The 21,053-nt window shown below is 43.1% G+C and overlaps 1 protein-coding gene across 1 annotated transcript in view; it reads left to right on the forward strand.

Moving 5' to 3' along the window:
- The first annotated feature begins 556 nt into the window (after positions 1-556).
- Positions 557-21,053, forward strand: part of OSMR (oncostatin M receptor) — a 47,011-nt gene continuing 26,514 nt past the window's right edge. Inside the window, exons 1-2 of the mRNA XM_077816257.1 lie at positions 557-626; positions 13,015-13,178. Coding sequence (XP_077672383.1) covers positions 557-626; positions 13,015-13,178 — 234 coding nt within the window. The remainder of the gene's footprint in view (positions 627-13,014; positions 13,179-21,053) is intronic.

The raw sequence follows: 21,053 nt of genomic DNA on the forward strand, positions 1-21,053 counted from the left end.
TGTGAAAACAAAATGTTTTCATTTAATTTCAAGTAGGTGCTAAGGGTTTGATCCAAAGCACACTGATGTTCATGGGAGTCTTTCCATTGACTTCAGTGAGCTTTGACTCAGAACCTGTGTAAGGCAGATTTTGGTCCTAGAGCCACACGGTATTTTACAATTTTGTTGTTGTTCTCTCCTTGCTGAGGGGAATCTCTCTTTCACTTACATGGCAGACCCCAGGAGATAAGATATGTGGAGCTGAGGGTGAATATTCATGTTTATTGTTCAATTTAGTAAGATTTATTCCTTGAAAGGAAAACCCTCACAGCATTTTAAAGACCGATTGTTTTGTTAAATTAGCTTAATTTAATCTTTGATGGGATTTGTGGATGTTTCCACATAGTGTAACCAGATCCAAAAAGATAACTGTAATTTCTCTTTATGTCTTGTTTTCCTTTGTTCATGCTTCCTATATTTAAGTGATATGAGGCTCAATTTTCTAGCATGAAAATTCAAACTAAAAGAAAGTTTATTCTTTCACAATTTGTCCTTTTCAGGAGAAGGTGGATAACTGATGGATAATTTTGTGCTTTGGACAATATTCCTCTACACGGCGTTGTGCTTCAGTATATACCAAGGTCAAGGTAGAGATCTGAATGCATGCTTTTTACTTAGAAATGCATATACAACAAACAGAACTTTCTCTGTAGAAATTAGGGCTGACTCATTTCCAGCTCTACTGTTATTAGGTAACCTATCATGCTAATAAATCAGTCTGTCTTCATTACAAAGCATGAGGGAGGGTCAAAAGCACCACAGTTCACCTTGTAAAATTACCTTTTGTTAAATCAATAATTCACATTGATTTGAAATCAGACACATTTATCTATCTACTACTACTTTTCTCAGCCATTTTTGACCTGTATTTTCTTCTCTGGATTATTCATTTCCAATTTGCCCAGTTTTGTACTCCTCCAAGACTCCTTCATGTGACACGGAGGCCCATTGCTGCCAGCTTGCAAAGGGTTCATTGTTCTGTAACAGCAAGTCCAAACAGGCCTCACAAACTCATTACACCTAGCGCACCACTTTTAGAGTATTTATCCAAAAAGGAAAGGAGTACTTGTGGCACCTTAGAGACTAACAAATTTATTTGAGCATAAGCTTTCGGCTCACGAAAGTTTATGCTCAAATAAATTTGTTAGTCTCTAAGGTGCCACAAGTACTCCTTTCCTTTTTGGATAAATACTCACTAACACGGCTGCTACTCTGAATCCTATCCAAAAAGGGTTATTGAAGTCTCTAATCAGGCATACTGATCCTCATAATTGTTGTGAAATGTATGTACAGATGATATTAAGGAATTATGTATATGTACTGAAAATATGTTTTAGGGATATGTCTCAGGCAGGGTTGACATACAGGTTTTGGCCAGACAAAGGATGTAGTCACATGTGTACTCGATTCATATGTTAAACAAGAATTGTAAGCCAACACAATGGAATCTGGTTTGCATACAATGTCAACATGAAGATGTAAGTCAACATGGAGCCAGCACACCAGGGAGTAAACCGCATGGGGTCATCCTGACTCTGGGGAGAAAACAATGACTTTGGGAAGTATAAGGAGAAGGCAGAAAGATATCCTTCATCCCTCACTGAAAAAACAAAAAAGACAGCAGTTTTTGCATTTATGAAAGGGGGATCCACATCGTGTTGGTTGGAGATGTTGAGAGAGAAACCCTCTCACCTAAAACAAATTTAGACAACAGTTTAGCCTGTTAAAGTTAAGTTTAGATTGTAGAAAGCATGGTATACTTTTTGTTTTATATGTAACCATTTCTGTTTACACCATTATACTCATTCATTATCTCTTAAATCTTAGCCTTTGATAATAAACTTATGATTGTTTTCACTGTAAATATATCTCAGTGCTGTGATGTTATACTGCATCTGATCCTCAGTTGAACCAAACAAGCTGATGTTTGTACCGTTCCTTTGGGAACAGCTTAGCTGGTAATTTCTGGGAGTGTCCAGTGGTTAAGGGCTGGACACTACAGGGGAAGTGCTTCAAGGGGGTTCAGGGGTTGGGATGCACCTATTGCAAAGTAAGGGCTGGCAGAGCCCTGAGGAGATTGTTTGTGTAGCCAACAAATGGGTGACGACAGGGAGCTGACGCTCACTTAAACACAAGCAAGTCTCTCTCTCTCTCTCTCTCTCTCTCACTGAGGCAGGGGGATAACAAGGTGACTCACAGTTCTGGGCATCCCAAGGAAGCATCACACTTCTTGTTGCATTTGTCTTGGTTGTCTCATCCATGTAAATGTCAGCATTGGTCTTCTGCCTTCTAGTCACACTTATCCAAATCTTAGGGCTAAATCCTCAAAATTTTGCACCACAAATGCATGTGCTATTTCCGGACACGAGCACATATGCATATGCTTAGATGGCAAGGGAAATTGTGTGGACACCTTTCACTAAGCCTGTGTATATTTAAATGAACATGGCTTGTAACAATAGTTTTGGAACCATGCGCATGAATCCATAATTAAAGCATTGCGTAGGTTATTGTGTTATTGTATTTTCAGTGGTTATCATGAAAAGACAGCGGTTACCAAGGGCTGATCTACACTAGAAAAGTTATACTGGTTTGACTATATTAGTTTGGTGGTTGATTTTTTGCATAGTTATATACTCCTGGGGCAATTCTGCACCTAAAAATTCTGTGCACAATATTTTAAAATTCTGCATATTTTATTTGTCAAAGTAATGCAGTATAATCACTCTGGTTTCAACTATTTTGGCAATTTATTTAAACTACAATACAATGGATGGAGATTGGGAATGGGGAGCATTGAATGAAATCCTCAAATCCCCTTGCCTAATAGTAATGTAGATAGGTTTCACCCTTTATTTCTAGTTATTAGTCAACAAATATATGCAACCATATGCTCAGTGTTACATCATGGGCAACTGAAGAGCAAGTGAGGACTGGGGAATCAAATTCATAATTTATATTGGCTACTGACCATCTCCAGAAAAGGAAGTAGCAAACAGTTCATGGAGCACATTTCGATAGGAAATTTTTTCTGTCCAAAAAGTTAGACCAGTTCTAATAGCTAAAGCAACATATGCATTTATAAGGCCATACTATCCTTTACACCACTCTGGCAATGTAAAGGAGCCTTAAAATTTTTACACCTGTTTTATGCTCCTGGGGGAATTCACAAAGACAATGGGAAAAATTCACTAAGCAGACAGGCTGCTGTACTCTGCTCTCCTGAGGAGACAGAGCCTGTCCCACACCTACCTCCTCAGAAACACCCCGAAGCCCTGCCCCACCACATCAAGCGTGCTGCAATAGCGAGCGAGAGGGACAGAGTGTCTCTTTCTCTCACACACATGACTTCCTAAACCCCCTCCCTCCCCTCACCACTCTCAGTGATTTACATTTCTACTGGCTGCTCCGGGCACCTGAACCAATCTGCCTGCACTGCTGGGGACGGGCGTGTGACCGCTCTTGCAGCTTCCCTTTGCTTCACCGTCAGAAGCCCTTTTTCTGTAGGGAAGTAAAGAAATCTGTGGGGGACATCAATTCTGCGCATGTGCAGTGATGCAGAATTCTTCCAGGAATAAACAGTTATATTAGCTCTAGTGTGGATGCAATTATACCGGGAGACGGGTGCTTATACAAGATCAGTATAATTAAAGCAGAAAAACATTCTAATGTAGACAAGCCATTATCTGAGATACCACAGTTATTTCCCTTTTCTAAAAATCTCCATCACAGAAGTGCCAATTGATGGTTTCTTAAAGGAGTTGACTCTGTATGTGTAAGTGTAAATTAAAGGAGGAAAGCTTTTAATCCACTTATTGTAACTCAAATGTCTGTAGAGTCTTGAACTAGAAGATGAGCCCTTACAAGCACAAGAGTAGTGCTCAAAAATGCAGGCTGCAGCAGACCCATTAAGATCAGAAAACTGAGTGATCTACAAAGTTTCTTGAAACATGCAAAGTTTGACCATGTTTTTGATGAACAATCCACAGATTGTTCTGCAACTTGCACTTCTGAGCTTTTCTTAGTTAGTGAGGATGTTGATTTGGGTTTGTCAGACTTGTTGAATGTCAGAGTCTCTGATTCCAGCACGGAGTTTAGTGCTGAATTGTTGGGACCCAGAGTGTCTGATTCTGGGACAGAAAGTTGTCCATTAGTTGCTAGTGCAACTGTTATGGGCATGGATGCCGAAAGAGGTTCAACTATTGAAAGCATGGGGCAGAATTTTGACTTTGACAAGGCAGATCTGGCTACTTGGCCACAGGAGATTAATTTTGTTCACTATTTTTTCATAGAGAACAGTCCTGTTGCTAATTTAGAACAAGACTTTTTGCCTAGCAAATGCAAAGGAAGGCAAGTATTAAAATCATGGTTCTCAAAAGTTCTAATGGGAAGTTACATCAGTAAGCTTGGTTGATGTACAGTCGGACTTTTACCTTTGCTTTGTTTGCTTTTCCAGCCACATTCTTCATCTTCTTTTGCGCACTGTCAAATTGGGTTCACTCTCTTTTTTCCATCTTAGTGAGCATGTATGCCAACATGAGCGTTCAAAGGAACACATTGCTTATTGGATGGATCTGGTTGGAAAAGGGTCTCACAAAAGGCATGCAAACCTGCTGTAAGTTGTAGAAGGACGCGTGGAACATTATTTTGCGTCATCTCATGGGTAATTTGCTGCACTTAATTGAGAGGTGAGGTGCAGTGCAGATGAGAAATTATACAAGCCTCGCAATGGCAGTGTCATAAATATAAAGGGAAGGGTAACCACCTTTCTGTATACAGAACTATAAAATCCCTCCTGGCCAGAAGCAAAACCCTTTCACCTGTAAAGGGTTAAGAAGCTAAGATAACCTCGCTGGCACCTGACCCAAAATGACCAATGGGGAGACAAGATACTTGCAAAGCTGGAGGCGGGTGGGAAACAAAGGGTCTGTCTGTTTGTGTGATGCTTTTCATAACTCCTTAAGTTAGTAAGTAATCTAGCTAGAAATGCGTTAGATTTCCTTTTGTTTGATGGCTGGTAAAATAACTGTGCTGAATGGAATGTATATTCCTGTTTTAGTGTCTTTTTGTAACTTAAGGTTTTGCCTAGAGGGATTCTCTATGTTTTGAATCTGATTACCCTGTAAGGTATTTACCATCCTGATTTTACAGAGGTGATTCTTTTACTTTTTCTTTTAATTAAAATTCTTCTTTTAAGATCCTGATTGCTTTTTCATTGTTCTTAAGATCCAAGGGTTTGGGTCTGTGTTCACCTATGCAAATTGGTGAGGATTTTTATCAAGCCTTCCCCAGGAAAGGGGGTGTATGGCTTGGGGGAATATTTGGGGTGGGGGGGGAAGACGTCTCCAAGTGGGCTCTTTCCCTGTTCTTTGTTTAACACGCTTGGTGGTGGCAGCATAGGGTTCAAGGACAAGGCAAAGTGTGTAACTTGAGGAAGTTTTTAACCTAAGCTGGTAAGAATAAGCTTAGGGGGTCTTTCATGCAGGTCCCCATATCTGTACCCTAGAGTTCAGAGTGGGGAAGGAACCTTGACAGGCAGTTTTTGGGTTTACTTGAATTGCTTGCAAGTCATGATAGTGTGTTGTAAGTGCTATGAAAGCGCCCATTGATCTCCCTAGCTACATTCACAAAAGGCCTTTAGCTGGGAGCTCCCTAACACAGAAACAGCACTGTGCATTTTTTTGCTGTCTTTGTGCAACTGCAGATGCTTATGAAAGGTGTTTTAGCAACGTAAAATTAATTATGATTTCAGAACATAAATGATACAGGAAAGGTTAAGCGATCTCACAGTTTTTCTATAGAGAACTCAAACAAAGCGGATAGATTCAGAATATCTGATTACTGAGATTGCTTCAGGGAAGGCTAGGAAGGTTCCTTTGTAAAAGAACTTGATGATGATAGCATTTTTGCGGGGTGGGAGGGTGATGGAAGGGTAGGATTTGAGTTTTTAAACCAGCACCAGAACACTCTTGGCATGGCACTACAAGGAAGTCTAGCAAATCCCTACCAAACTCCATGTTCTTATAATTAAAAAAAAATGAAGTAACCAGAAGTTGGGTCTCTGTGACATTACCCAGGCTACAATCTGGACATCTGAACAGCGGTGTCCCCTCAACTCTCCAACCTGGGGTGCATTTTACATTGCTTTGCTGTGAGAACAATCACTCCTGGCCTATTCACACACAGCCTCTAGCATGCAAAATCACTCCCAGCTGGATTATATGAGTGCTCTAGCCAGTCACTCCTGAATTAATTGCAGAGCGACACCAGCAAATTCTCAGTCCTAGACTTGTTTCCAGAAATGTGCTTCTTGTACTGCCCAGCACCCTCCTGGACAATACAAGCTCATAGAAAGTCTGTCATTTCATTAATAGAAAATGATATGTACAAATGCTGTTATCTCAAATGGAGGTTCCCAAACACTTCAATCCATGGAAACCTCCAGCTGCTCCATTGCCAATATGTAAGGTTCTCGCAAAACCCCTTCTTCCTGCCAAAGAATGTCCACTTAACTAGGTGATGGTCCACTTGATTTTCTTGATACCTGGTTGAGGTGTTGGCTAGCATTTTGTTTCTGGGGAACTGGTCTGAAGCTATTTTTCTAAACTTGGGACATGTCTTAGCAATTTCGTACAGTAGAATCATATAACTTTACATACAATGTTGACACACATTTTACCAGGACATAATGTTCCGCAGATTGAGTTTTCATATGATACCTCACAAGGCATAATTTGTACAAAATTTATCATCATCTTGTAAAAAGGATGAACATGGGGTATTCAGTGTCTCCATGCCATATGTTGCCCATGTGGTGAATGTAGTTCTTCATTCTTTGGAATGTTATAGTTGTCACATGCTGAATTCCTAGAATGTACAGTCTTCTTCCTACTTCCATCTTAGTCCACATAAAGGGACTTTTACCCAAGTTAAACTGATACAGGGTGGCTTCCTGGTCTCCTGGAGAGCAGCCTCCCTGAATACACACACACCACCACCCGTAAAGTTCAGGACATCTCTAGTTATGTTCATATTCTTTTTAGGGGTCCCAAATGCTAAGGACTGCATATGTTTGCCTGCTGCTTTTAGTATGTTAATTAGCATGACCCATTTCTGTTCCTTTTCCACCTGCATTGCTTTACTGATATTCTGTACATGGAGGCATCCTTGTCTCTCTCTGTGGGGTGAACCGCTTCATCTTAGTCCTGTTCTGGTTGCGGCTCTGCATTGTAGTTCCTCTGATCGGTGAAAGGGCCTTTTTCACCTTCTTCTTTTCTAATTCTACTTCCTCTGCGTTCACATCAGGGTAGCTCTTATCTTCCTCCAGCAGAGGTACCTTTGAGGAGCCAGCCTCTCTCTTTGCATATGTCCAGTTCCCTTTGCAAGGCAGCTACTTCAGCCTCTAGGATTTCTAGCTTTTATCCATCTCAGAATCAGATTTCAATCCTCCCTTCCTTTGAGGGTACATCTACACTGGAATACACGGTATGGCCATGTCTGGCCTGGGTCAGCTGACTTGGGCTCACAGGAGTAAAAATTGCTGGATAGACATTCAGGCTTGGGCTGGAGCCTGGGCTCTGGAACCCTCCCCCCTTGTCTACACAGCAGTTTTATAGTTCCGCAGCCCAAGCCCCATGAGCCCAAGTCACCTGACTAGGGCCAGCTGTGGGTGTTTATTTTGCTGTGTAGATGTACCCTGAGGTTGATTCTGGAGCTTAATCAGCTCCTTACGTAGCAGTAAACACTGCTGTTCCCTGGTCCCCTTTGAGGCAGGTCAGCTCCTGCTCTTGCTGTGTAACCTGCACTAAGAGCCTTCCATGTGAAGCACTTGTCTCTTCCAGCTCCTACAGGTATTTAGCAATGTGCGTCTGTAGTCCCATCAGCAGTAGCAGTCTTCTCTTCCAGCTTTCTCCAGTCCATTATTGTATGGGTCTGCTAGGTAGCTGAGGGATCTATTGCAATTATCACATCTTCTATCACATCTTGGGATGATTTAATTGGGGATTGGTCCTGCTTTGAGCAGGGGGTTGGACTAAATGACCTCCTGAGGTCCCTTCCAACCCTGATATTCTATGATTCTGTTTTATGCCCATCCTCAATGTTTGTGCCACAGAATACACAGTCCTTTGATGAACTACTAATTGTCCTTTTTGGAAAGTCTTTCTGGAGGAGTGATGTCAGTCAGCTTCTCTGTATCAACACAGGCCTCCTGGTAATCCCCTCACATGCTCCACCATTTTATTGTACATCTTATCAATATTTCAATGCCTCGGTCCTGCATTTCTATGTAGTGCTGGTCCGGCTTTCTTGGCAACCCAGCTTCTTCTGCCAGGGTGCGTAGTGCTACTGTTTCATTGACCAGTTCCTGGAGCTCACTGGTCTTAGTCTTCGGCTCCTTTTTCATCTAGCTCTCCAGGGAACACTTGACCTTCTCTAGCTCCAGCCTCTGTTTCAGAGCTTACTCCTCTGTTGAAGGAGAGGTTTGCTGTCTCGTGTTCCTGTACACTTCTATTTCCGTATGTTCCAACCTTTCAACAAGCAAGTCTTCTAACTTTTTCTGTCAGGACTTTATATTGGAAACTGCTTTTTTATGGTTCCTGTTTACCTCTGCTTGTTCAATTAGCTGCTTCTTCAGTCTTTCTTCTCAGCCTCTATCCTGTTTCATCTGTCCATCCACTCAAAGTCAAAAATATTAGCTGGACAACATCTATGTGCCCCAGGTCCCCACAACTTGAACAGCTTGTCTCTGGATTCTCACCCTTCCTTGCCCCAAGTTGGGTCTTCACAGTCCTCTGTGGAGGCTTTGCAGTAGCTTGGGCTACAGCACCTTTTGGCAGGGTACCTTTAACAGCCCAATGCTCTATTCAATATATTTTATATAGTCATTGTCCATATGGGGCAAATACATCTTACATGCCCCACTTGTGCACACAAGTGGCCAAGCCCCTCACTTTTTTCCTTGTCAGTATCCATAGCAGCCGAATTCTCCTGGTCACTGGACCTCTTTGACATGCTGCTGCTGCTGACACTCCCAAGGTTGTTGCTCCCCCTCTATATGCCACCTGGGGAGGGGGAACATCTGCCTGCCAAAGAAGGTATCCATGCTCTATCACTCAGTCATTCTTTCTTTATGGGAAGGCATTTTGGATCCCGGCAACTACGCCGGTTGTGGATGGATGCCGTCCCAGGGAACCCTCTCTTGTCTACCCCGGCAGGCACCCTGCCCTCAGTTTCATCTTAGTTCTTTATAATGACTTGCTCTCAGGGCAGAGTACTTAAACAAGGTTCCCCCCATGCAGTCTTATTTAGTTAGTCTTTTCCCAAAAACACAGCTCAGCCCCCACCCTTCTTCATTTAGGACTCCTACAACTCCTCAGGGGCCGCGTCTGTTCTGTCAGGCTTGTTGCAGCCCTATAACTAGCTTCTCCTCACCTGGCCTCCCTTTGTAATTTCTGGGCAGAGAGGGGTCAGGTCCCAAACTCTTAAAGATACAGTAACCTGGGTCTTCTCCAAGCATTCATCTGGGATAACCATCCTCTCTCAACACTTGCCTCTGCCCTTCTCTAGGTCTTCTTCATCTCCAGTAATCCCAAAGACCTTAAACAGACATACCACCGAGCAAGGATTGACTGACATCTAGTCCCTACTACCTTTAAGGGTACAGTTATCCTGTTACAGGCAGCATGGGAAAAAGTACAAAGGTGCTTGTTTAACAAGGGGATGATGAAGACTGGCAGTATTGGCAGAGTGAAGGTTGGTGCCAACATTGTGATAGTGTGTGAGAGATAAGTGGCATTGGGAATAGGCCATGAAGGAGCTTGAATGTGAAGGCAAGTAGTTTGTGCTTGATGCTATGCAGTAGGGGGAGCCAGTGAAGGGATGCAAAAGAGGGGTGACATGATTAAAGTGACAAGCTAGGATATAAGTGGGCCAAGACTGCATTTGTGAAGGCCAGAGATCAGGATGTTACAGTAATTAAGATACAAGATAATGAGGGCCTGGATGAGAGATCTAACTGTGTGGATGGATAGGAAAGGCCAGATCTTAGAGATATTATGCAGGAAGAATAAGCAAGATTTAGACATGGCCTGGATGTGAGGCTTTAGAGTGAGATCTGAGTTGAAGAGGGTGTCCAGGTTAGCAATGTTCCCTCTAATTTTTTCCATCCATGTATGGAATAAATTTTGTTATTGCACCGAGCTATGTGTGGATGTGCGCCACCAGTAGAAACAAAAAACCTAGATATAATATACATTTTAAAAAAGTTAAATAGGGACAAGTACTCCAGTCAGAACTGGTTAGGCATTTTACAACTCACTACTCAAAGAATTAAATTTCAGTGTAAGAGAAATAAAAATGATGAAATACCTAGACCAGTCAAAACACTAAAATAACACACTTTGAAAGAATTAAATTAGAGAGAATATATGTGCATTGCAGGAAGTACCAAGAAGTAACAACAACAACAATACAAGTATATGTTGGGAGGTGAGTGTGACACAGAGACAGTGTGTCTGTGTGTGACAGATGGTGTTTTTGTGTGTGTGACAGAGTGTGTGTGTGCGTGACGGTGTGTGAGAGACACACTGACACAGAGAGAGTGTATGTGTGACTGATACAGTGTGTGTGCGTGTGTGATAGTGTCTGTAACACTGTGACAGTGTATGACGGAGTTTGTGACTGATAGTGTGTGTGTGACACAATGTGACATGTGTGACAGATTGTGTGTGTGTGACAGCGTGTGTGTTTGACAGAGACAATGTGTGACACAGTGTGTGCATGTCACAGAGACAGCGTGTGCTGGCTGCTGGGAAAGTTTCTGAGAGACACGCTGCGCTGTCTCTTTAAGACACTCACTGAAAGCTCTCCGGCTCTGTCCTTAGCCCTTTTGTCTCCCCTCCCCTGCTCCGCGGAGATGGGGTACATAGGGAGGGAGAGAGAGAGACTGTGTGAGTGGCTGCTGGGGAAATCTCAGAAACATGTACTGTCTCTTTAAAAAAGGCACTCAGCCACTCAACCCTTCCCTGCAACAGCTCTGAGTCCCAAGTCAGGCGGTCTCCCCTGCTCTGTGGAGATGGGGTGGGGGACAAGGGGGCACCCTGACATCAGCACCCTCCCCCCCTGCACAGCCAGGGGAGCAGCTGCAGGACGGAGCAACATGGGGGGAGGGGTACCTGAACACATGATGCCAGCTGTGAGGGCTCTCCTAATCAGCTGGGTGGCACTTAAATCTCTCCAGGGCAGCCACTCAAGTGCGCAGCTTTACCGGGAACACAGGCTGAGTGACAGAGACGATGGTAACAAGGAGTCCGGTGGCACCTTAAAGACTAACAGATTTATTTGAGCATAAACTTTTGTGGATAAAAACCTCACTTCTTCAGATGCATCCAGAGAGGATGGTGGCACTGACCACAGTGACTGAGAAATGAGGTTAGAGGAGAAAGTATGGAAGGGGAGGGATTAAAAGCTCTGCTTTGGTCATGGTGGGCTTAGACATCCATGAGGAGATGTCAGACAGACAAGCTGAGATTTTTAGCTTGGACAGAAAGAGATAGATCCTATCTCTCTGCTCCAAACCTGTGAGTCACTGGTTGAATTTGTGTTTGCAAATAATACTGCCCAGAAACAAGATGCAGAGGAAGAAGAGATGGGGGTGAAGGACCCCAGTAGTTAGTTGGGGGGGAATAAGGATGATTCTTTATATGAAAAAACCTGAAGGAGAAAGTAGTGAGGTAGGAAACCTAACTAAAACTCAGCACTTTCTAGTCATTTAGAACTCTTTACAACCAGACAGTACTAATATACTAATTGCTGGGCTGAAATACAGTGGCAATTCCCTCTCAGCTTTCACAGAGAATAAATGTTAGATAGATGCAATGACGCTTATAGATCATCCCCATCTGTGGAGTTATTATTGTTTTTATTATGATAGTGCCTAAATGTCACAGGGTGCCACCGGCCCTTTATGAGGGAAGAGGCCAATGCAGCTGTGTGGGGCCCGCTGACTCCTAATTAGGCTTAAAAGAGGGCACCTCCGTGACTTCAGGGGTTGGGCTATCAGTGTACCTCCCCTGCCCCCAGGTGGGTGGCAGGGCTCGGGCTGTCAGCCCTCCCATCCCAGGGCTGTCAGCGCCCCCCTCTCAGGCGGGGATCGGGCTTCCATGAATTCTTGTTTATTGCCCATGATCTACCTGTGACTTTTACTAAAAATAACCATGACAAAATCTTAAACTTATTCATTATCCACCTTCAAATCTCTCCTTAAAACTCTTCTGCCATGAAGCCTACAAAAAAACCTTAACAATTAGGTTTCTGGTGTGCTAAAACCGTTGTCTGCCATGCTGAGCAATACTGTCACTTTGTTTTCTTGTACTCCCCCATCGATGTCCTCCGTATCCATCTGTTGTCTCTTGTCTTATACTTTGAACAGAAGTTCTTTGGGAGAGGGACTGACTATTTGTTCTGTGTTTGTACAGTACGTAGCAGGCACAGGGTGGAGGAAAGAGATAGAACATCAGCATGAACAAACACGGTGGTATCCAACAGCATTCTAGTTTCACATTTGTTTGTAGTTTTTAAATTTATTATTTGCTGTCGCCCTGAAAGGAGGAATGTCAACATCTGCATGCCCCAGGTTCAGGGACTGTGAGGGGATATGTGGCTGGGCCCAGGTATGGTCAATTAGATTAAAAGAGGGGTATGCTCTGAGGAGCTTGGTCGAGCTGCCAGGTGGAGTCAGACTTTCCGTATGAGAAGGAAATCTTGGCTCAGTTTTGTCTTCATAAAGCTGTCCTTTTAAGTTCATTTTGAAACGAGGCTAAAGGAAGCTTTTTGAACTCTCAGGTTTGTGATGAAAATGTTGACAGGCCATTTCTCTAGTGGCCCCGGTATTACAGCCTGTCCTGGCTCAAACAAATTTGATGGAGTTAAACAGGCATCAGTGTTAATATTTTTAAACCATATTTATTCTTCCAGAAATCCAGGAATTTCCACCTACATTCCTTAAAGTTTCCAAGAATTTGCCTCTGCAGCGTTTGTTGGTGGAATGGGATGTTAGTGACTCAGCCCACAAGTTTGAACTAGAAATGGTTTTTGACATTCAAGTTAGTCGAACTGAAGAAATGAATGTTGTCTGGACAGTAAGTATCTTTTAAAAAACATATATTTCAAATGTCTTCATGTATCAATATGATCAAAATCAAACATTCTGATGTGTAGAGGTAGCTTTGTCACATGGACATGTCCAAGGCTTCAAAAGAAAGGTCTACATCAGGGATTGGCAACCTTTGGCATGCGGCCTGTCAGGGAAAGCTGCTGGCAGGCCGGGACGGTTTGTTTACGTGTAGCATCCGCAGGTTCGACCAGTCATGGCTTCCATTGGCTGTGGTTCACCGTTCCAGGCCAATGGGGGTACAGGAAGTGGCGTGGGCCGAGGGATGTGCTGGCCGCCGCGTCCCGCAGCCCCCATTGGCCTGGAATGGCGAACTGCAGCCAGTGGGAGCTGTGATCGGCCAAACCTGCAGATGCTACAGGTAAACAAACTGTCCCTGCCCGCCAGCAGATTTCCCTGATGGGCCGTGTGCCAAAGGTTGCTGATCCCTGGTCTATATATTTTACTAGCGCTACACTCAGTTTAACATAGAAACATCGTCTGATCATGGAAACAGAATATATTAAGAAGGATCATTGAGTTCTAAGTCCATTACTAAGGTTTCTCCCAAGTGCATGAGGTGCCTTGAGGACTCCTCCACACTGCTCTAAACTCCATACTAAGGGTCCCTTATTAGAACCTCTATCCTTCTCGCTAAGAAAGATAAGACATAATTTCCATTAGAGTTTCTCGTAGCTTCCCTCAAGAAACATGAGTCTAGAATGGGGAAACAAGCTTTGGTCTCCTGTGTGTGAGCACACTACAGCTAGGCCATCAAGCCTGACTATTGATTTGTGAATTTTATTCCTGTTTTCTTCTACTCACCTACTTTAGATGGCTATTGCCCTTCTTGTTTTCCATGCCGAGGAAAGAGCAAGCATAGGCCTTAACAGTTGATGCCACTGCTGCCTCTGAGGCATTACCTACCAGAATCCAGTGCATTGCATTGTTTGTATATTTTTCTGTGCCTTCCTGAGAATCAACACACACTGGGAATATATGTGAGATGGGATCCCCGAGGTGAAGCCTGGCACTGCGGGACCGCTGTTCCCCCTTAACTCTCCAGTCTGGGTTGTCTCTCACAATGCTTTGCTAGTGACAAGCAGCAAACTCCTCCAGGCGCTGTGATCACTCAGCACAACAGCATGTGGAGGTCCACACCCAGCTAGATTGCATGAATGCCCCCAGAGCCACTCATGAATCACATAGAGAAAGGCACCAGCCAAACCCCGCCAGCTCCCAGCCTTGTACCTCAGGAATATATTGTCTTGCACTGCTCAAGACGAGTTGTGCAAATTTATTAATTGGTTCACCACTTCATCAATGAAAAGTGGATATACACCAGCCTTTGTAAACCTGAGCAAACACCCTTACCAAACACTTCAGGCAAACTCATTGGTAAAGATAAACAGTTAAATAAATGTATTAACTACAAAAGATAGATTTTAAGTGAATATAAAAGTGATAAGCAAAAAGTCAGTTAGTTACCAAAATAAAATAAAATATAAGCAAACAGTCTAAACTGTCAACCCTATTAGAGTGGGCAACATCCAGCTTAAGCAGTTTTTCTCACTCCACTGGATATTGCAGTCCTTAATATACAGGTTTGTCCCTTAAACCTGGGCCAGTCTCCTCTGTTGAAGTCTTCAGTCTTCTGAGTGCCCTTGTTGCTTGCAGCGTAGGTGGGGGAAGGAGAAAAGTGAAGCATGGGCCCCCTGTGTTCTATTTTATACCCTGCGTCCATGTGCTTGGAGAACACAAGTCCAGGCATGTCTGGTGGGCATTGCTGAGTAACAAGGTGAAGCAATCCCTGGGTGTGTCTCCTGTGAGTGAGTCATTGAATTGTAACTCCTCTGCTGGACAGTGGCTGGTGATGTCTGTTCAGCACTCACCCGGGCACTGGTTACCTCTTCCCTTTTCATTGTTTCTGGAGAGCTAGTATCTGGGCACTTCCCAAACCCACAGCATATTTTAGTGACAACCATACAACACATTCTCATAACTTCATATGCATTAATGATAGACACATTTAGATTAAAAAAATGAGTTTCAGCAGATCATAACCTTTTCCTGATACCGCACACAGCCCGCTTTATATGCAATATCACAATTATATACAGATGAGTAATATGGGGGTTACAGGACTCTCCCCCAAGGTATAGAATGTCACAACATAATCAAGAGGGAATAGCCTAAAATTGCTGCTAAGCTTATGCTCCAAGTGACCAAGTTAAATCGCCTAGTAAGCTGGTGTGAAACAAATATGCTCCAGAAGTGCTTTAACAAAAGTGATATTTTTGAAATCTGTGTTTGTAGGGCTTTTAAATATATTTTTTTAAACCATCTGTTGATTGAAATGTGGGAGAATATTAACCACAGATGTTAAAACCTAGAAAAATCTGAGGAATGTTCTAATTCTCAAGGCCAGTTTTTATTATACAAGAAAGCCACTACCCAGGAGAATAGACCGAAAGGGTGGGATTTTTAGATGCATTCAGTGTTGATTGAACTCTGCTTCTGTTGAGTCAATGGGAGCAGAATTAGAACTTATGCTGAATACTTTTGAAAATCCCATCTGCTAGGACATCAAGAATGCAACATACAGAATCATGCCTGTTAAAAACTAGTCTATACTAGAGGAAGGGAGGGTCCACACAGCTGAAAGCAAGAATTGCAAAACTCCCAGGAACTTAAATAGGGCCAGGATTTTGCCCATTGTGTTTTAAGGAAGCAAAATGCCTCCCAGGCTGAGTATGGTTCACAGTAAATTGCCCTTTACACCTCTCTAATTTGTGTATGCAGCACAGAGGATGCTTCTTTCCAATGAAACGCTATCACTCTCATACCTTACACAAGCTAAACTGACTTTTGGGCCTTTTGCATCTAAGGGCATGGCTACACTTGCAGATGTAGAGCGCCAGGAGTTAAACCATCCCTCAGGAGACAGAAGCAGGGAAAGTGCTGCCGTGTGTTTACACTGTCAGCTGCAAGCGCAGTGGCGTGGCCACATTAGCAGCTCTGTAACGCCACAGAGAGCAGTGCATTGTGGTAGCTATCCCAGTGTGCAAGTGGCTGCAGCGTGCTTTTCAAATGGGGAGGGTGGAGTGTGACAGGGAGTGTGTTGTGTGTATGGGGGGGAGAGACTTTTGGGGGGCAGAGAGTATGTCAGCATGCTGTCTTGTAAGTTCAGACAGCAGCAGGGGGAAACCCAGACAGCAGCCCCCCCACCCCCACACACCTGCCTTAGTAGCAGCAGCATTCCACAGTAATGGTTTGCTTTGTCCTGGAGCAGATAAGCAGGCCAGGTGTCAGACACGGAGCTTTGAAAGGGGATATCTGCGTGCCTGCAGCCGGAGTTCAAAACAATGACAAGAGTGGCCACTTGACTTCAAGGAATTATGGGACGTTTCTGAAGGCCAGTCACAGCGCCGTAATGCAACACATCATCCACACTGACACCCGGGCGTTTCAGCCAGGGCACAGCAAGCTTTATGCTTCTTGTGGAGGTGGATTACCAGGAGCGCTTCAGCTGCGGAGTCCGGGCGCTCTAAGTGCCTTGCCAGTGTGGACACCTGAGGAGCTAGGGCACCCGGGGTTGATTTAATGTGCTCTAACTTGCAAGTATAGCCAAGGCCTTAGGAAGAGAGAGTTTTGGCTGTAGATCCATTTTGGAAAAAAATGTGATTAATGCCAAGAGGACAAATAGCCTTGATTAAGATAATAGCTAGTGCTTGGAAACAGACATGGCGTCCCATTAGTCTAGCAATAAAGCTAATGTTTCAGTATAAAATAAATGGCCATTTGTGGCACCCTTACTTAAAGAGTAATAGACTCATTATAGTTATTTAGATTTATTTACCATTTAGGGAAGAATATGGGAGCTCATTAGGTATTATCACTTCCCATAGAAATTGAAGTGATGGATTCAAAATCAACATGGTGTATGCTTGATTTGTCTTCCACCGAAAGACTGACAGGCTTGTAAATCCCAGGTCAGTAGGCTGAATTTATATGACTAGTATCCAATGCATAGGGTAAAAGCTTAACATACAAACTCCATTTGGTCAGTTGTTGTGTGTCAGTACCAGCAGCTTATGTTCTTTCTTCTTTACAATAAAATAGTAGTAAGTACCATAATAATACAGTGGATGAGTGATATAGTTCACATTGAAGCAAGTACAGTTTGCATACTATTCAGAACAGAAGCTAAAGAGTTTCCCTGTAATTAAAAACTAACATTAAATCATAAAATACTACTGAAATCAATTGTAAAAGTCTGGGGAGCAAAGCCGTTGAAGAAAGCCCAGGTGTTATCTTATGAACAGAGATAGGTGAATTCTAATCCTAGTCAGAGCTGTCAGTGGAGCTATGCTGATTTACACCAGCTGAGGATTGGACCCAGTTTATTGTTTTTAAAAAGTGAGAAGCGTTCTGAACTGTACACTTGCAGCAGGCAATTTAATTAGGAGTGTGTGTGTGGGTTGTTTTGTCATGGCCTTGAGCCATGCTCCTGCACTGGGGTTGTGCAGACTTGCAGCATGCTGGGAAAAATGCACCCCCCGCCCCTTCAGAAAACAGAGCAACGTTTGCCTGCATGGCTAGTCTGGTCCTTGAATCAGTTTGAGTCGTGAGCACCAGGGGCTATTCCTGTGCACTATGTGCACTGGCAGGGATAGCCTCACATGGTCTCTGTACTCAGGAGGGTGTTGGGAGTGAGATTGCAAGGGATCTTCCACCAGGCAGGAACCAGCCTCTGTCCGGCCCTTCATTAATTTTGCTAGTATGTTATCATTCCCTTTTATATGGGATTAAAACTACTGACTTTCTGTATAAATGATTTCCTAAGACCTCTTTGCTATCATCAGCGTCTTTTCCATTGTATATTTTAGACAGTCACTATCCTCTTGACTTTCATAGACAGATAAAAAGAAAGGGAGTACTAGTGGCTCCTTAGAGACTAACAAATTTATTTGAGCATAAACTTTCGTGAGCTACAGCTCACTTCATCGGATGCATTCAGTGGAAAATACAGTGGGGAGATTTATATACATAGAGAACATGAAACAATGGGTGTTACCATACACACTCTAACAAGAGTGATCACTTAAGGTGAGCTATTACCAGCAGGAGAGCAGGGAGGGGGAGACCTTTTGTTGTGATAATCATGGTGGGCCATTTCCAGCACTTGACAAGAACGTCCCCTGAATAGATATGTGGACACAGTTGGCAACGGGCTTTGTTGCAAGGATAGGTTCCTGGGTTAGTGGTTCTGTTGTGTGGTGTGTGGTTGCTGGTGAGTATTTGCTTCAGGTTGGGGGGCTGTCTGTAAGCAAGGACTGGCCTGTCTCCCAAGATCTGTGAGAGTGATGGGTCATCCTTCAGGATAGGTTGTAGATCCTTCCACTAACCCAGGAACCTATCCTTGCAACAAAGCCCGTTGCCAACTGTGTCCACATATCTATTCACGGGACACCATCATAGGGCCTAATCACATGAGCCACACTATCAGAGGCTCGTTCACCTGCACATCTACCAATATGATATATGCTATCATGTGCCAGCAATGCCCCTCTGCCACGTACATTGGTCAAACTGGACAGTCTCTACATAAAAGAATAAATGGACACAAATCAGACGTCAAGAATTATAACATTCAAAAACCAGTTGGAGAACACTTCTGTCATAAATATAAAGGGAAGGGTAAACCCCTTTAAAATCCCTCCTGGCCAGAGGAAAAATCCTCTCACCTGTAAAGGGTTAAGAAGCAAAAGGTAACCTCGCTGGCACCTGACCAAAATGACCAATGAGGAGACAAGATACTTTCAAAAGCTGGGAGGAGGGAGAGAAACAAAGGGTCTGTGTCTGTCTGTATGCTGTTTTTGCCGGGGACAGAACAGGCATGGAGTCTTAGAACTGTAAGTAAGTAATCTAGCTAGGTATGTGTTAGATTATGATTTCTTTAAATGGCTGATAAAGAACTGTGCTGAATAGAATGACTATTCTTGTCTGTGTGTCTTTTTTGTAACTTAAGGTTTTGCCTAGAGGGATTCTCTATGTTTTGAATCTAATTACCCTGTAAGGTATCTACCATTCTTTTATAGAGGTGATTCCTTTACTTCTATTAAAAGTTGTCTTGTAAGAAAACTGAATGCTTTTTCATTGTTCTAAGATCCAAGGGTTTGGGTCTATGGTCACCTATGCAAATTGGTGAGGATTTTTACCAAACCTTCCCCAGGAAGTGGGGTGCAAGGGTTGGGAGGATTTTTGGGGGAAAGACGTGTCCAAACTACGTTTCCCAGTAAACCCAGTTAAAGTTTGGTGGTGGCAGTGGAAATTCCAAGGGCAAAGGGTAAAATTAATTTGTACCTTGGGGAAGTTTTAACCTAAGCTGGTAAAAGTAAGCTTAAGAGGTTTTCATGCAGGTCCCCACATCTGTACCCTAGAGTTCAGAGTGGGGGAGGAACCTTGACAACTTCAATCTCTTTGGTCACTCAATTACAGACCTAAAAGTTGCAATTCTTCAACAAAAAAACTTCAAAAACAGACTCCAATGAGAGACTGCTGAATTGGAATTAATTTGCAAACTGGATACAATTAACTTAGGCTTGAATAAAGACTGGGAGTGGATGGGTCATTACACAAAGTAAAACTATTTCCCCATGTTTATTCCCCCCCTCCCCCACCCCCCACTGTTCATCACACTTTCTTGTCAGCTGCTGGAAATGGCCCACCTTGATTATCACTACAAAAGGTCCGCCCCCGCTCTCCTGCTTGTAATAGCTCACCTTAAGTGATCACTCTCGTAACACTCATTGTTTCATGTTCTGTATGTATATAAATCTCCCCACTGTATTTTCCACTGAATGCATCCAATGAAGTGAGCTGTAGCTCACGAAAGCTTATGTTCAAATAAATTTGTTAGTCTCTAAGGTGCCACTAGTACTCCTTTTCTTTTTGTGAATACAGACTAACATGGCTGCTACTCTGAAACCTGTCAGACAGATAAGTATCCTTTCAATAGTAGTATATTTTAAAATTACTTTTTGCAGATTACAAAGCCCCACCATATCTTTTAAACCATTTCCTACCATGCCTTTTTTTCCCCATCCCATTGTAGGACTTTGAGCTCTCTTTCAGTCTGAGGACTACAGTCAAATATAAAATTAATTCTCCACCAATACAGATATATATAGTAGTAGTGTAGAGTGAGGATGTACATAAGCCTCCAGATGATCAGAAAACTATCAAGTGTGCAGCTGTGCGTGGAATGGTGTGTGTGCAAATTAGCATAACTGCAAGCACAATCAACCTATTGGTCACCTGAAAGTGAAATTACTGCTTTTGAACATACAGGGCCTGATCCACCACTGCATGACTCTGATTTTATGCGGACATAGCTTAATTGATTTCAGTAGAATTGCACCGGCATGGAGTGGAAACAATATGATCGTGAATCAAGCCTGTAATCATGCATGTGTAAATGAGGTCCATAGTTACACACACATTTTTCTGAAAATCTGAGATGCAGGATTACAAGTGGGATTTTCAAGGAGCTTTAGGGAGTTACACCACCAATATTACCTGGAGTTTTCAGAACCCAAAACAGTGGTAACTTACCATTTTTTTTCAGGCTGTGTTAGGAATAAATTAATAGGAACACAGTGCTTCTGTCTGATAAATGATTGATATAAGGAAGCATGGTCTTATTTAAAACTACTATTTATTAGATATTAAGCACACACACACACACTTGGTTTAGGAAATTCCAGATATAGTTACCAACAATCTGAGATGGTTTTGAGTGATAAACAGCCGGGTTTCTGGGGCCCTTTCCCCATACAGCTGATGGGGAGTTTAGCTGTCA

This window comes from Eretmochelys imbricata, chromosome 5 (assembly GCF_965152235.1).
Source record: "Eretmochelys imbricata isolate rEreImb1 chromosome 5, rEreImb1.hap1, whole genome shotgun sequence".
Lineage (NCBI taxonomy): Eukaryota > Metazoa > Chordata > Testudines > Cheloniidae > Eretmochelys > Eretmochelys imbricata.